Genomic DNA, 14036 nt, shown 5'->3' with positions numbered 1-14036 from the left:
TCACGTTATGTATATTAGGGAACCGATCAGGATCCTGAACATGACAAGAATTGTCTTACATTTCCAGGTAAATCTGTTTCCAGTTTCTTGAGGATGGTGAGATAAAACTTGAAGAAGAAGCTGAGAGTGAGCGTCTGACGGAATTCGATCATTCCTCCCGGAGCGCCGGGGGAAAGCGACATCTCCTTGGCCAGACTCCGGCAAACATCCTGCAGTAAGAGCTCGTCCCATTCTCTGTGCGGAGAGGAAAAGGGATCAATGGGGGGGAAACAACAGCAGAATCCCTCCGAACAACAAGGGTGTTGTACTGACATCTAGTGGCCAAAGGTAAAACTGCAGTTCCAATACATTTTCTTTTACTCCACTGGAAAACAGATTTGTAAATAACTTCTATTAAAAAATCTTAATCCTTCCAGTACTTATAGGCTTCTGTATGCTTCACAGGAAGTAATTTTCTTTTTGAATTTCTTTTCTGTCTGATCACAGTGCTCTCTGCTGACACCTCTGTCCATTTCAGGAACTGTCCAGAGCAGGAGAGGTTTGCTATGGGGATTTTCTCCTACTCTGGACAGTTCCTAAAATGGACAGAGGTGTCAGCAGAGAGCACTGTGGTCAGACAGAAAAGAAATTAAAAAAGGTGGTGTATTCAGGGTCCAGTTTACTCCTAAAGCACTAGTCTAACATCTGCTTTAAGGACAGCACCCAAAAAAGCCCTTTTTAGTGCTCAAATATCAGTCCGTGTGTCTTGCAACAGCTGGAGGCACCCTGGTTGGGAGGGGACCGCTGGTTAAAAGGGGCACTCCAGTGTAAAACTTAAGTTCCTTCAAGCAACTAACTACAGTATTAAAAGGGCTATAAGTTTAGTCCGTGTGTCTTGCAACTGCTGGAGGCACCCTGGTTGGGGACCTCTGCTTAAAAGGGGAACTCTGCTTGCAACCTTTTTTGCTCATTATCACACTAGTGCAAATCACATTTGGTGTGACAGTTGTTCAAATAAAAAGAATTAAAAATACCTTTTTTGGCTGTGAAATAAAACCAGTGCTGCCTAAAGGGGGGCTTTAACTATGTGCTGACTAATATGGGGGAATCTATGTGCTGCCTAAAGGGGGATCTAAATATGTGCTGCCTAATATGGGGGAATCTATGTGCTGCCTAAATGGGGCTCTATGTGCTGCCTAAAGGGGGCTCTATGTGCTGCCTAAAGGGGGGCTCTAACTATGTGCTGCCTAACATGGGGGAATCTATGTGCTGCCTAAAGGGGGGATCTAACTATGTGCTGCCTAAAGGGGGGATCTAACTATGTGCTGCCTAAAGGGGGCTCTATGTGCTGCCTAAAGGGAGGCTCTAACTATGTTCTGCCTAAAGGGGGGTTCTAACTATGTGCTGCCTAATATGGGCAAATCTATGTGCTGCCTAAAGGGGGATCTAACTATGTGATGCCTAAAGCGGGGCTCTATGTGCTGCCTAAAGGGGGCTCTATGTGCTGCCTAAAGGGGGGCTCTAACTGTGCTGCCTAAAGGGGGGTTCTAACTATGTGCTGCCTAATATGGGCAAATCTATGTGCTGCCTAAAGGGGGATCTAACTATGTGATGCCTAAAGGGGGGCTCTATGTGCTGTCTAAAGGGGGCTAAAGCACGTTATTCCAAACAATTTAGGAATCTTAGGTGATTTATGCCCTTTATGGATTAAAACCAGACTCTGCATCATCTATGTATTTTCCATGGGACTTTTGCCATGGATCCCGCTCCGGCACGCCACAGTCCAGGTGTTAGTCCCCTTGAAACAACTTTTAAATCACTATTGTGGCCAGAAAGAGTCCCTGTGGGTTTTAAAATTCGCCTGCCCATTGAAGTCAATGGCGGTTCGCCCGGTTCGCGAACATTTGCGGAAGTTCGCGTTCGCCGTTCGTGAACCGAAAATTTTATGTTCGCTACATCACTACTCCCATCATGCCCTAACGTATTGTGGTTTTCAAGCCTGTTGCAAACTACAACTCTCATCATGCATAACAACTTGTGGTTTTCCAGCTGTTGCAAAACTACAACTCCCATTGTTCCCTAACAACTCATGGTTTTTCAGCCTGTTGCTAACTACAACTCCCATCATGCCATAACAACTTGAGGTTTTCTAGTGGTTGCAAAACTACCACTCTCAATATGCCCTAACAACCTGTGACTCTCCATCTGTTGCAAAACTACAACTCCCATCATGCCACAAAAACGTGTGGTTTTCCAGCTTCTGCAAAATTACAACTCCCATCATGCCCCAATAACCTGTGGTTTTCCATCTGTTGTAAACTACAACTCCCATCATACCCTAATAACTTGAGATTTTCCAGCTGTTGTAAAATTATAAATCCCATTATGCCCTTACAACCTATGACTCCCCACCCTTTGACAAACTACAACTCCCATCATGCACTTGCATCTTGCAGATGTCTAGCTTTTGCTAAACTACAATTCCCATTATACCCTAATAACCTGTGACTCTCAAGCCTGTTGCAAACTACGACTCCCCTAACAACTTGGATTTCCAGCTGTTGAAAAAAAAAAAAACTACAACTCCTATCATGACAACATCCAGCGATCATTTGTGCAATCCTCCCTGCCTGATTTCCGAGATGTGTAATAAACTACAGCGCAGTGTTTCCCAACCAGTGTGCCTCCAGCTGTTGCCAAACTACAACTCCCAGAATGCTAAGCAGCAGGTATCACGGTCTGGGCAGTGCATGGGAGACCAACAGCAATGCTCAGAGCTGTATTTCCCAAACAGTGTGCCTCCAGATCTTGCAAAACTACAACTCCCAACATGCCCGCACAGCCTTTGGCTGTGGCACTTGAGCAGCTCGGCCCCATCTCCTAGACATTTGGCAGAGAAATAATATGTCCAGGCATGCTAGGAGTTGGGATTGGGAAACACTGTTCTAGCGGCTTGGACCCGTATATTAGGGAACCGTATTAACAGATTTTGAAGGCTTGGGGTGTGACTAGAGAAGATCATTTTCTATTGTACAGTTATAATGCTCTTTTTGGTCATATATAGAAAGACTCAATAACGTCATCTCCCTATTAAAAATCCAGACCCCATGTTAACCAATCAGCGAGTGTTACCTCCCAACTAATGCGGCACACGTGTCCTTTGCCATGACGGTGACGGGGGCCATGCCTCCATAGCTGAGCTTGATGGTGTCTACCACACGACTGTCAGGCTGGAAAACTACCTTCATGCCACTGGTGACGATGGCGATATCATCCTCCCGCCGCGACGCCTGTTTGTAGGCGGAGAAATATTCCCCCTGGAAACATCAAAAGTCAAATGTCCCTGCAGATCTATAGAAATAAAGCTCAATCATTATGCCTCAATTTCAGCACCACCCCTGTCCTCAGGTTGTATGTGGTATTGCAGCTCAGTTGCTGAGGGGTATTTCGGGTTCATAAATCTTATCCCCTATCCACGATCTCGGTGCTGTCCCGGGCATTCTGTGCAGGGCGCTGCCTCTGAGATGGGGACGTGGCGTCACGGCCACGCCCCCTCCATTCATGTCTATGGGAGGGTGCGTGACAGCTGTCACGCCCCCTCCCATGGACATGAATGGAGGGGTGTGGCATGACTTCACTAGGGGCGTGGCCATGACGTCATGTCCCGGTCTCGGAGGCTAAACACGGCGCAGAATGCCGGAGAGTGGATAAGATGTATAAACCCGGACTACCCCTTTCAAGTGAATGGAGCTAGGATATAATACCACACTCAACCTGAGGACAGAGGGTGGCACTATTTTTGTAGAAAGTAGCTCAGACCTGACTGCTTTTACCCACAATGCTCAACCGACCATGTGACATGCAGATGGGAGGAGCTGCCTCACACTGTGAACGTACAGCCGTAGAGAATTATCTAAATTCACGTTCATTACCTTTTGGGAGTAAGGAATCTCAACAGACAGGAGAATTTCGTGAGGATTTAAGATTGTCTTTCTGTATCCGGTGAAGAAATTCTCATCCATCTGGACGGTCCTTTGCTCCTCTGTAAATCAAGTTATGGATGGTGGATTAAGAGCGGAAGGATCTGAACATTTACTTCTGGCTTACGGGGATGATAGAGACCTGCCTTGCCCACTGACGGGTTTCAGGAATATCCCTCTTAGTCATAGTCTGAGCATTGCCAATGACTGGGATGATAGAGACCTGGCTTGCCCACTGACGGGTTTCAGGTACATCACACTCTTAGTCATAGTCTGAGCATTGCCAATGACTTGGATGATAGTGACCTGGCTTGCCCACTGACGGGTTTCATATATATCACACTCTTAGTCTGAGCATTGCCAATGACTGGGATGAAAGAGACCTGGCTTGCCCACTGACAGGTTTCAGGTATATCACATTCTTAGTCATAGTCTGAGCATTGCCAATGACTGGGATGATAGAGACCTGGCTTTCCCACTGACGGGTTTCAGGTATATCACTGTTAGTCATAGTCTGAGCATTGCCAATGACTCGGATGATAGAAACCTGGCTTGCTCACTGACGGGTTTCAGGTATATCACACTCTTAGTCACAGTCTGAGAATTGCCTAATGTAGTAGCCTGCAACATACGGCCCTCCAGCTGTTGCAAAACTACAACTCCCAATGTGCCCTGACAGTCGGAAAACTTTTCAAATGCATTGTATATTATATGTAATTACTCATTGATTTCAATAAGGCTTTGGTCCCGCTGAACTACATTGCCGCCCATAAATAGTAGATCGGGTTTCGTTACCTTGAGAGGCGATGACCAATTTGCTACCGCTTGCCATGAAGACCGGGTTTAGGTCAGATATCGGACTGGCCGTCATGATATTTCCACCAATAGCCTGGAAGAAACCATCATAAATATTTATAAACTAAAGCCTGGGGCTGCTAAAGTCCATTCGCTTATGTCTGTAGTTTGTGAACTATTCTAGGCCAGCATTTATAGACATGGTATTAGCGCACAAATATGTACATACTGGGTATAGGCTATAGGATGTGCAGAAGTCATAGAAGAGATTAGTACTATACATGGCGTGTGATTTTAGGGGTCCTAATTTTGCATTGGGACCCCTAATACATAGATACATCAAAATTTCGGAGAAGCCCATCATTGGTTTTGCATATACAGCTGTCAGCCTAGTGCAGTATACAACATGGTGCATTGTGGGAGCTGCACATACTATCTGCCTAGCGTTGACTGTATACAGTGTTGCGGCCCATATTGGTGCCATATACATATATATATTAGATATAAGGAGCCTTCCTTACAGCCACATTACGGATCTGCTGTCCTGCAAACCATCTCAGCTGCTCCAGAACAGCTTGGAACACTTCAGTCCTGTACGGGGGGAGATCGGACACAGCTTTCTGTAGGATGTCGCCAAGTGTAGCCAAAGTGCAAGCGGCTCCAAAACGGATCCCTACAATCGACCATAATGTTACGTAATGATAAAGAGCAGTGTTTCCCAACCAATATGCCTCCAGCTGTTGCAAAACTACAACTCCCAGCATGCCCGGACAGCCAAAGGCTGTCCGGGCATGCTGGGAGTTGTAGTTTTGCAACAGCTGGAGACACACTGGTTGGAAAACACTGATATAGGTTAAGCTGAGGGGTCCGTCCTGATCTTACCTTCTTCAGTGTGAACAACGGCATTCAATTCTGCAATCCCACTCGGGGCGATGATCACCGGGTACAACAGGTTCTTAAATTTTATTTCAATTCCTGGAAAGTAACAACAAGGAAATGTCTTCATCAAAAAACACACATCCATCCCTGGGGCCCTGCCCAACCCACTGACAGCTTATAGGGTACATGCCCATATTTTACACTATATATAGATATGAGTCACTTTGTAAACACGTTACCTTATCTTACCTGTTCTTTACTGATCCTGAGTTATATCCTGTATTATACTCCAGAGCTGCACTCACTATTCTGCTGGTGAGGTCACTGTGTACATACATTACATTACTTATCCTGTACTGATCCTGAGTTATAACTTGTATTATACTCCAGAGCTGTACTCACTATTCTGCTGGTGAGGTCACTGTGTACATACATTACATTACTTATCCTGTACTGATCCTGAGTTATATCCTGTATTATACTCCAGAGCTGTACTCACTATTCTGCTGGTGAGGTCACTGTGTACATACATTACATTACTTATCCTGTACTGATCCTGAGTTATATCCTTTATTATACCCCAGAGCTGTACTCACTATTCTGCTGGTGAGATCACTGTGTACATACATTACATTACTTATCCTGTACTGATCCTGAGTTATATCCTTTATTATACCCCAGAGCTGTACTCACTATTCTGCTGGTGAGGTCACTGTGTACATACATTACATTACTTATCCTGTACTGATCCTGAGTTATAACTTGTATTATACTCCAGAGCTGTACTCACTATTCTGCTGGTGAGGTCACTGTGTACATACATTACATTACTTATCCTGTACTGATCCTGAGTTATATCCTGTATTATACTCCAGAGCTGTACTCACTATTCTGCTGGTGAGGTCACTGTGTACATACATTACATTACTTATCCTGTACTGATCCTGAGTTATATCCTGTATTATACTCCAGAGCTGTACTCACTATTCTGCTGGTGAGGTCACTGTGCACATACATTACATTACTTATCCTGTACTGATCCTGAGTTATATCCTGTATTATACTCCAGAGCTGCACTCACTATTCTGCTGGTGAGGTCACTGTGTACATACATTACTTATCCTGTACTGATCCTGAGTTATATCCTGTATTATACTCCAGAGCTGCACTCACTATTCTGCTATTCATATATAATACGTATCCTCATTCCTCACCCACTTCCGTGTTCCCCACCACCAGTTTGGCTGTAGGATATTGAGCCTTCAGATCCAGTAGTTCTTTGAGGTTGGACGGCTGATACCAGGTGACACCTTCCCCTCTATACACCATCTGTTTTCGGGGAGCGTTCCTGTACAGCTTTAAAACATTAAAACATCTTACACATATAATATACAACAGTGGTCATCAAACTGTGGACCTACAGCTGTTGCAAAACTACAACTCCCAGCATGCCCGGACAGTCGTGGGCATGCTGGGAGTTGTAGTTTTGCAACAGCTGGAGGTCCACAGTTTGGAGACCACTGATACACAGTAAATATTAATGATGGTGCCCATGAAAATCTTTATTTGTTCTCTACAATGCCCCCTGCTGGTGAGACATATTTTGGTATGAAGCACAAATTGTGCGGCACCTACCAGTAACTCTGGAGGAAAGATCGGTTCCTGCGTTGGATCCAAGGGTCTGAAGTCCGATGAGTCAAACAAAACTGAAGATGCCGGAGCCTAGAAGAAATACAAGATATGATTTAGGAGCAGCAGATAGATATCTACAGAGCATCACGCATTAATATGGCAAGGTTATTAGGGCACTCTATAGCACTTTTATTAGGGCACTCTATAGCCCTGTTATTAGGGCACTCTATAGCCCTGTTGTTAGGGCACTCTATAGCCCTGTTATTAGGGCACTCTATAGCACTGTTGGCTGTCTGGGCACTGTTATTAGGGCACTCTATAGCACTGTTATTAGGGCACTCTATAGCCCTGTTATTAGGGCACTCTATAGCACTGTTGGCTGTCTGGGCACTGTTATTAGGGCACTCTATAGCACTGTTATTAGGGCACTCTATAGCCCTGTTATTAGGGCACTCTATAGCACTGTTGGCTGTCTGGGCACTGTTATTAGGGCACTCTATAGCACTGTTATTAGGTCACTCTATAGCACTGTTATTAGGGCACTCTATAGCACTGTTATTAGGGCCCTCTATAGCACTGTTACTAGTGCACTCTATAGCACTGTTACTAGTGCACTCTATAGCACTGTTATTAGGGCACTCTATAGCACTGTTATTAGGGCACTCTATAGCACTGTTACTAGTGCACTCTATAGCACTGTTATTAGGGCACTCTATAGCACTGTTATTAGGGCACTCTATAGCACTGTTATTAGGGCACTCTATAGCACTGTTACTAGTGCACTCTATAGCACTGTTATTAGGGCACTATATAGCACTGTTATTAGGGCACTCTATAGCACTGTTACTAGTGCACTCTATAGCACTGTTATTAGGGCACTCTGTAGCACTGTTATTAGGGCACTCTATAGCACTGTTATTAGGGCACTCTATAGCACTGTTATTAGAGCACTCTATAGCACTGTTACTAGTGCACTCTATAGCACTGTTATTAGGGCACTCTATAGCACTGTTATTAGGGCACTCTATAGCACTGTTGGCTGTCTGGGCACTGTTATTAGGGCACTCTATAGCACTGTTACTAGGGCACTCTATAGCACTGTTATTAGGGCACTCTATAGCACTGTTATTAGGGCACTCTATAGCACTGTTATTAGGGCACTCTATAGCACTCTTATTAGGGCACTCTATAGCACTGTTATAAGGGCACTCTATAGCACTGTTATTAGGGCACTCTATAGCACTGTTATTAGGGCACTCTATAGCACTGTTATAAGGGCACTCTATAACATTGTTATTAGGGCACTCTATAGCACTGTTATAAGGGCACTCAATAGCACTGTTATTAGGGAACTCTTTAGCACTGTTATTAGGGCACTCTATAGCACTGTTATTAGGGCACTCTATGGAACTGTAATTAGGGCACTCTATAGCACTGTTATAAGGGCACTCTATAGCACTGTTATTAGGGCATTCTATAGCACTGTTATAAGGGAACTCTGTAGCACTGTTATTAGGGCACTGTATAGCACTGTTATAAGGGCACTCTATAGCACTGTTATTAGGACACTCTTTAGCACTGTTATTAGGGCACTCTATAGCACTGTTGGCTGTCTGGGCACTGTTATTAGGGCACTCTATAGCACTGTTATTAGGGCACTCTATAGCACTGTTGGCTGTCTGAGCACTGTTATTAGGGCACTCTATAGCACTGCTGGCTGTCTGGGCACTGTTATTAGAGTACTCTATAGCACTGCTTTTAGGGCACTCTATAGCACTGTTGTCTGTCTGGGCACTGTTGTTAGGGCACTCTATAGCACTGTTATTAGGGCACTCTATAGCACTGTTATTATGGAACTCTATAGCACTGCTGGTTGTCTGGGCACTGTTATTAGGGCACTCTATAGCACTGTTATTAGGGCACTCTAAAGCACTGTTATTAGGTCACTCTATAGCACTGTTATTAGGGCACTCTATAGAAGTGTTATTATGGAACTCTATAGCACTGCTGGCTGTCTGGGCCCTGTTATTAGAGTACTCTATATCACTGCTTTTAGGGCACTCTATAGCACTGTTGGCTGTCTGGGCACTGTTGTTAGGGCACTCTATAGCACTGTTATTAGGGCACTCTATAGCACTGTTGTTAGGGCACTCTATAGCACTGTTGTTAGGGCACTCTATAGCACTGCTGGCTGTCTGGGCACTGTTATTATAGTACTCTATATCACTGCTTTTAGGGCACTCTATAGCACTGTTGGCTGTCTGGGCACTGTTGTTAGGGCACTCTATAGCACTGTTGTTAGGGCACTCTATAGCACTGTTATTAGGGCACTCTATAGCACTGCTGGCTGTCTGGGCACTGTTATTAGGGCACTCTGTAGCAGTGTTATTTTGGCACTCTATTGTACTGTTTTTTGAGCCCTCTATAGCACTGTTATTAGGGCACTTTATAGCACTGTTGGCTGTCTGGGCACTGTTATTAGGGCACTCTATAGAACTGTTATTTTGGCACTCTATTGTACTGTTATTTGAGCCCTCTATAGCACTGTTATTAGGGCACTCTGTAGCACTGTTATTGGGTCACTGCATAGCACTGTTATAAGGGCAATCTATGGCACTGCTTTTAGGGCACTCTATAGTGCTGGTATTAGGGAACTCGATGGCACTGTTATTAGGGTACTCTTTAGCACTGTTTTTAGGGCACTCCATTAATTATTACCTCATTTTCCTCTTTCTTGTCCATACAGCAGCCGTTCTCTGTTCTTCTGCCACAACATCCATCCTGAGGATACAGAACGGTTATTAGACGACTTATGGGGGCAGAGACAGAACACTAAACCCAGGGGCTTCTCAGGGTGGGACTTGACTATAGGGACGAAGCTTGGTTGTGCAGGGTGCTGACTGCAGTCAGACCAGGAGGGGGCAGTGGTGGTTTCCATTTCTTTCAAACAAACACCAAGGATGATGAGAGTAGTCACAAGTACGTCACCAAACATAACCCCAGACGGTCACTACTCACTCTGGCAAACGTCCTGAAGCCCTGCAGAATGGGCCGATACCCCGTACAACGGCACAGGTTCCCTGTTGTGGGGATAGTCAGATGTTAGATCCGGTCGTGGTTTATGACTTTATGGTTTATTAAGTATTATTGGTTCCAAAACTATGTAAAAGCTCAGGTTCTTCCTCACCACAACTAAAGCTCATCTTTATTTAAAGGGGTACTCTGCCCCTAGACATCTTGAATTTACAGCCTCAGGTGCAGCGCCGGAGGCTTGTGATGTCACGGCCACGCCTCGCTCATAACGTCACGGCCGCGCCCCATCAATGCAAATCTATGGGAGGGGGCGTGACGGCCATCACGCCCCCTCCCATAGACTTGCATTGAAGGGGCATGGCCGTGACGTCACGAACGGGGCCTGACCGTGAAGTCACGAGCCTCCACATCGCCAGTCATAGACTAAAGACTTTTAAAGCTAAAGTCCCAACCATTGTCAATTTCCAAAATGGAGTGTACAGAAAATCTTCAGTAAAGTTAACGCTGTTTACAGAAGCTCACCGGTTGTGGACAATCCATTATTACTATCTACCTTAAACCTATTATCATCTACCTCCCTATCGTTCCTGGGAAGGGCGGCGGTAGGAAAAGCTTTATTGAGGAGCCCGCACCCTGGCGTCACGAATAGCAAGGATTATCAAGCACCCTTTAATACCCGCACAACTACACTCCCTACACCCTACATCCCCCAGGCTACTAGACTATGATGTCACGCATATATAATTCATTATGTAAATTATGTAAATTAGCATGGCACACTCCTCTCCTGAAATACTCTGTGCCGCCATCTCAGTTTTCATGAGGTTTGATGTTTTGAGTGCAGAGTCTTGTCACCTTGGAAAGCGTTTTCTATTTCCTCCATGGTGGGCTGCAGTGTATTGCGCAGTAAGGCGTATAGAGACATGACGATTCCGGGCGTGCAGAACCCGCATTGTGACCCGTGACTCTTCGCTATCCTTTCCTGGAAATGGAGAAGAATACACAGAAGTTTATAACTTAGGGCAGTGGTTAGTTTATAACTTAGGGCTACGGCTCCACGGCAACCTTCAGGCGTGTAACAGTCCCAGTGTAATGGCAGACTACCACTTTATTGAGGGGTCTCTCCGGCATATCCTATTACTTATATTCCATACATAAGCAGTATACAGTATAGCCATATGGAACACTAATATAACCCCAATCGGGGAGAATTATGGCAATGTAGTACAGTGATCCCTCAACTTACAATGGCCTCAACATACAATAGTTTCAACATACAATGGTCTTTTCTGGACCATTGTAGCTTGAAACCAGACTCAACATACAATGCTATGGAATCTGCAAAACGTGTCAATGGCTGGAAGAACCGACCAATCAGAATGGATATTTCATTGGTAAAACCCGTGTATTCCTAATGTGTATGCACTGACTGGTGTCTGGTAGCGCCCCCTACGGTACAGTGAGGTATTACATGTTCTGTACTCTTTACCTGTATTACTGAAGTGTATGCACTGACTGGTGTCTGGTAGCGCCCCCTACAGGGAGGTATTACATGTCCTGTACTCTTTACCTGTATTACTGAAGTGTATGCACTGACTGGTGTCTGGTAGCGCCCCCTACAGTACAGGGAGGTATTACATGTTCTGTACTCTTTACCTGTACCAGGGTTAGCGTTATTCTTTTGGGCATCAGGTGAGGGCGGCTCCATTTTCCTTTTTTTTAGGACATTGTGTACTGTACAGGACCCTGAAGAAGCTCCTGTCCTCTACATAGACCAGTGTTTCCCACGCAGTGTGCCCCCAGCTGTTGCAAAACTACAACTCCCAGCATGCCCGGACAGCCTTTGGCTGTCCAGGCATGCTGGGAGTTGTAGTTTTACAACAGCTGGAGGCTCCCTGCTTGGGAAACACTGACATAGACAGTGATTTACAGCTCCCAGCAGATCTTTCTTATTTTTATATGTAAGGATTTGCTTTATCTGTATTAGTTATCTTCTAATTTATCTTTAATTCTCACTTTTTCCTATTTTTGATGACATTTTGAGGCTTCAGAACCAATTACCAGGTTTCCATAGAGTTCTGGTCTCAACATACGATGGTTTCAACATACAATGATCGTCCTGGAACCAATTAATATTGTAACTTGAGGGACCATTGTATAGTCAGATCCTCTTTGTTGCCCATAGCAACCAGTCACAGCTTAACTTTCATTTCTCACATTGTTGTGGTAAAATGAAAGCTGAGCTCTGATTGGTTGCCATGGGCAACACAAAGATTCTTACTTTAAGGCTAGGTTCAGACTACTCAGATTCCGCTTTGAAATTGCAGGTCGGAAATTCCGCATGCTAAAATGTATAGTGTAGCGAATGGTTTTCCGTTCACAAATTCACACTTCAGAATTTGTGAAGCGGAATTTGTGAACGGAAAATCCGCTTGGAAATTTCCGCCTGAAGAAAGGCGTTGCTCTTTCTTCAGGCGGAAATCCGCGCGGAACACATTGCAGTCTATGGGAGACTGCAGTGTCCGCGCGGTCCTAGCGCCGACTGATTCAGTCAGCGCTGGCCGCACTCGGAATCTCCGGGCGGAAATTTTCTGCCTGGAGATTGCGTAGTCTGAACCTAACCTAAGGCTTAGTTAACCCACAGAACAATTACCACAACGAAATTTCAGGCAGAATCCACTTGCGGCAGCCTCCGGTTGTCAATGCGATTCCGCTACCCAGTTCACACATTGGAATGTTCCGTAGCGGAACGACTGACACCGAAATGGATTCTAGAATAAACATGTTCATTCTTTAGTCAGAATCCATCGGAAACTGCACTGGAGTCAATGGGACAGTGTTAACTGTTTGCACAGACATTAAAAGGGGGGAAAATGTTTTTAAATCAACTGGTGACAGAATGTTAAACAGATTTGTAAATTAATATAAACACAATGGAGAGGCTCCTGTCTATCTGACGGTCACTAAAGACCCGAGCGACCCAACAAACACCTATACCCACGGTGTAAAAAATAGGGACAATGTATTAAAAGTAAATGGGGCTCAAAGGTCAAAGATATCTGGTTTAGAATAATTTGTATTTATTAACCCCTTAAGGACTCAGACAATTTAATTTTTACGTTTTCATTTTTTCCTCCTCGCCTTCTAAAAATCATAACTCTTTTATATTTTCATCCACAGACTAGTATGAGGGCTTGTTTTTTGCGCGACCAGTTGTCCTTTGTAATGACATCACTCATTATATCATAAAATGTATGGCGCAACCAAAAAAAACTATTTTTATGTGGAAATTAAAACGAAAAACGCAATTTTGCTAATTTTGGAAGGTTTTGTTTTCACGCCGTACAATTTATGGTAAAAATGACGTGTGTTCTTTATTCTGAGGGTCAATACGATTAAAATGATACCCATTATTATATACTTTTATATTATTGTTGCGCTTAAAAAAAATTACAAACTTTTTAACCAAATTGGTATGTTTATAATCCCTTTATTTTGATGACCTCTAACTTTTTTATTTTTCCGTATAAGCGGCGGTATGGGGGCTCATTTTTTGCGCCATGATCTGTACTTTTTTTGATACCACATTTGCATATAAAAAACTTTTAATACACTTTTTATAATTTTTTTTTAATAAAATGTATTAAAAAAGTAGGAATTTTGGACTTTTTTTTATTTTTTTTCGTTCACGCCGTTCACCGTACGGGATCATTAACATTTTATTTTAATATTTCGGAC

The 14036-nt window shown here is 44.1% G+C and overlaps 1 protein-coding gene across 16 annotated transcripts in view; it reads right to left on the bottom strand.

Annotated features, from left to right (window-relative positions):
- The window catches only part of XDH (xanthine dehydrogenase), a 181965-nt gene that overhangs the window by 51821 nt on the left and 116108 nt on the right, over positions 1 to 14036 (bottom strand). For 15 of the 16 annotated variants that reach the window (XM_056568517.1, XM_056568518.1, XM_056568530.1 and 12 more), the window contains 11 exons: positions 11154 to 11280; positions 10284 to 10345; positions 9984 to 10046; positions 7269 to 7355; positions 6848 to 6989; positions 5637 to 5729; positions 5276 to 5427; positions 4755 to 4848; positions 3912 to 4021; positions 3112 to 3296; positions 60 to 234 (listed from right to left, as the gene is read on the bottom strand). In XM_056568517.1, the coding sequence (XP_056424492.1) occupies positions 60 to 234; positions 3112 to 3296; positions 3912 to 4021; positions 4755 to 4848; positions 5276 to 5427; positions 5637 to 5729; positions 6848 to 6989; positions 7269 to 7355; positions 9984 to 10046; positions 10284 to 10345; positions 11154 to 11280 (1290 nt within the window). Of the gene's footprint in view, positions 1 to 59; positions 235 to 3111; positions 3297 to 3911; positions 4022 to 4754; positions 4849 to 5275; positions 5428 to 5636; positions 5730 to 6847; positions 6990 to 7268; positions 7356 to 9983; positions 10047 to 10283; positions 10346 to 11153; positions 11281 to 12359; positions 12494 to 14036 lie in introns of those variants that run through there. The other variant, XM_056568533.1, reaches the window with a different exon arrangement.

This window comes from Hyla sarda, chromosome 3 (genome assembly GCF_029499605.1).
Source record: "Hyla sarda isolate aHylSar1 chromosome 3, aHylSar1.hap1, whole genome shotgun sequence".
NCBI classification, from domain to species: domain Eukaryota; kingdom Metazoa; phylum Chordata; class Amphibia; order Anura; family Hylidae; genus Hyla; species Hyla sarda.
Note: the sequence above shows the minus strand (reverse complement) of the source record. Positions and strands in the feature narration are given on the sequence as shown.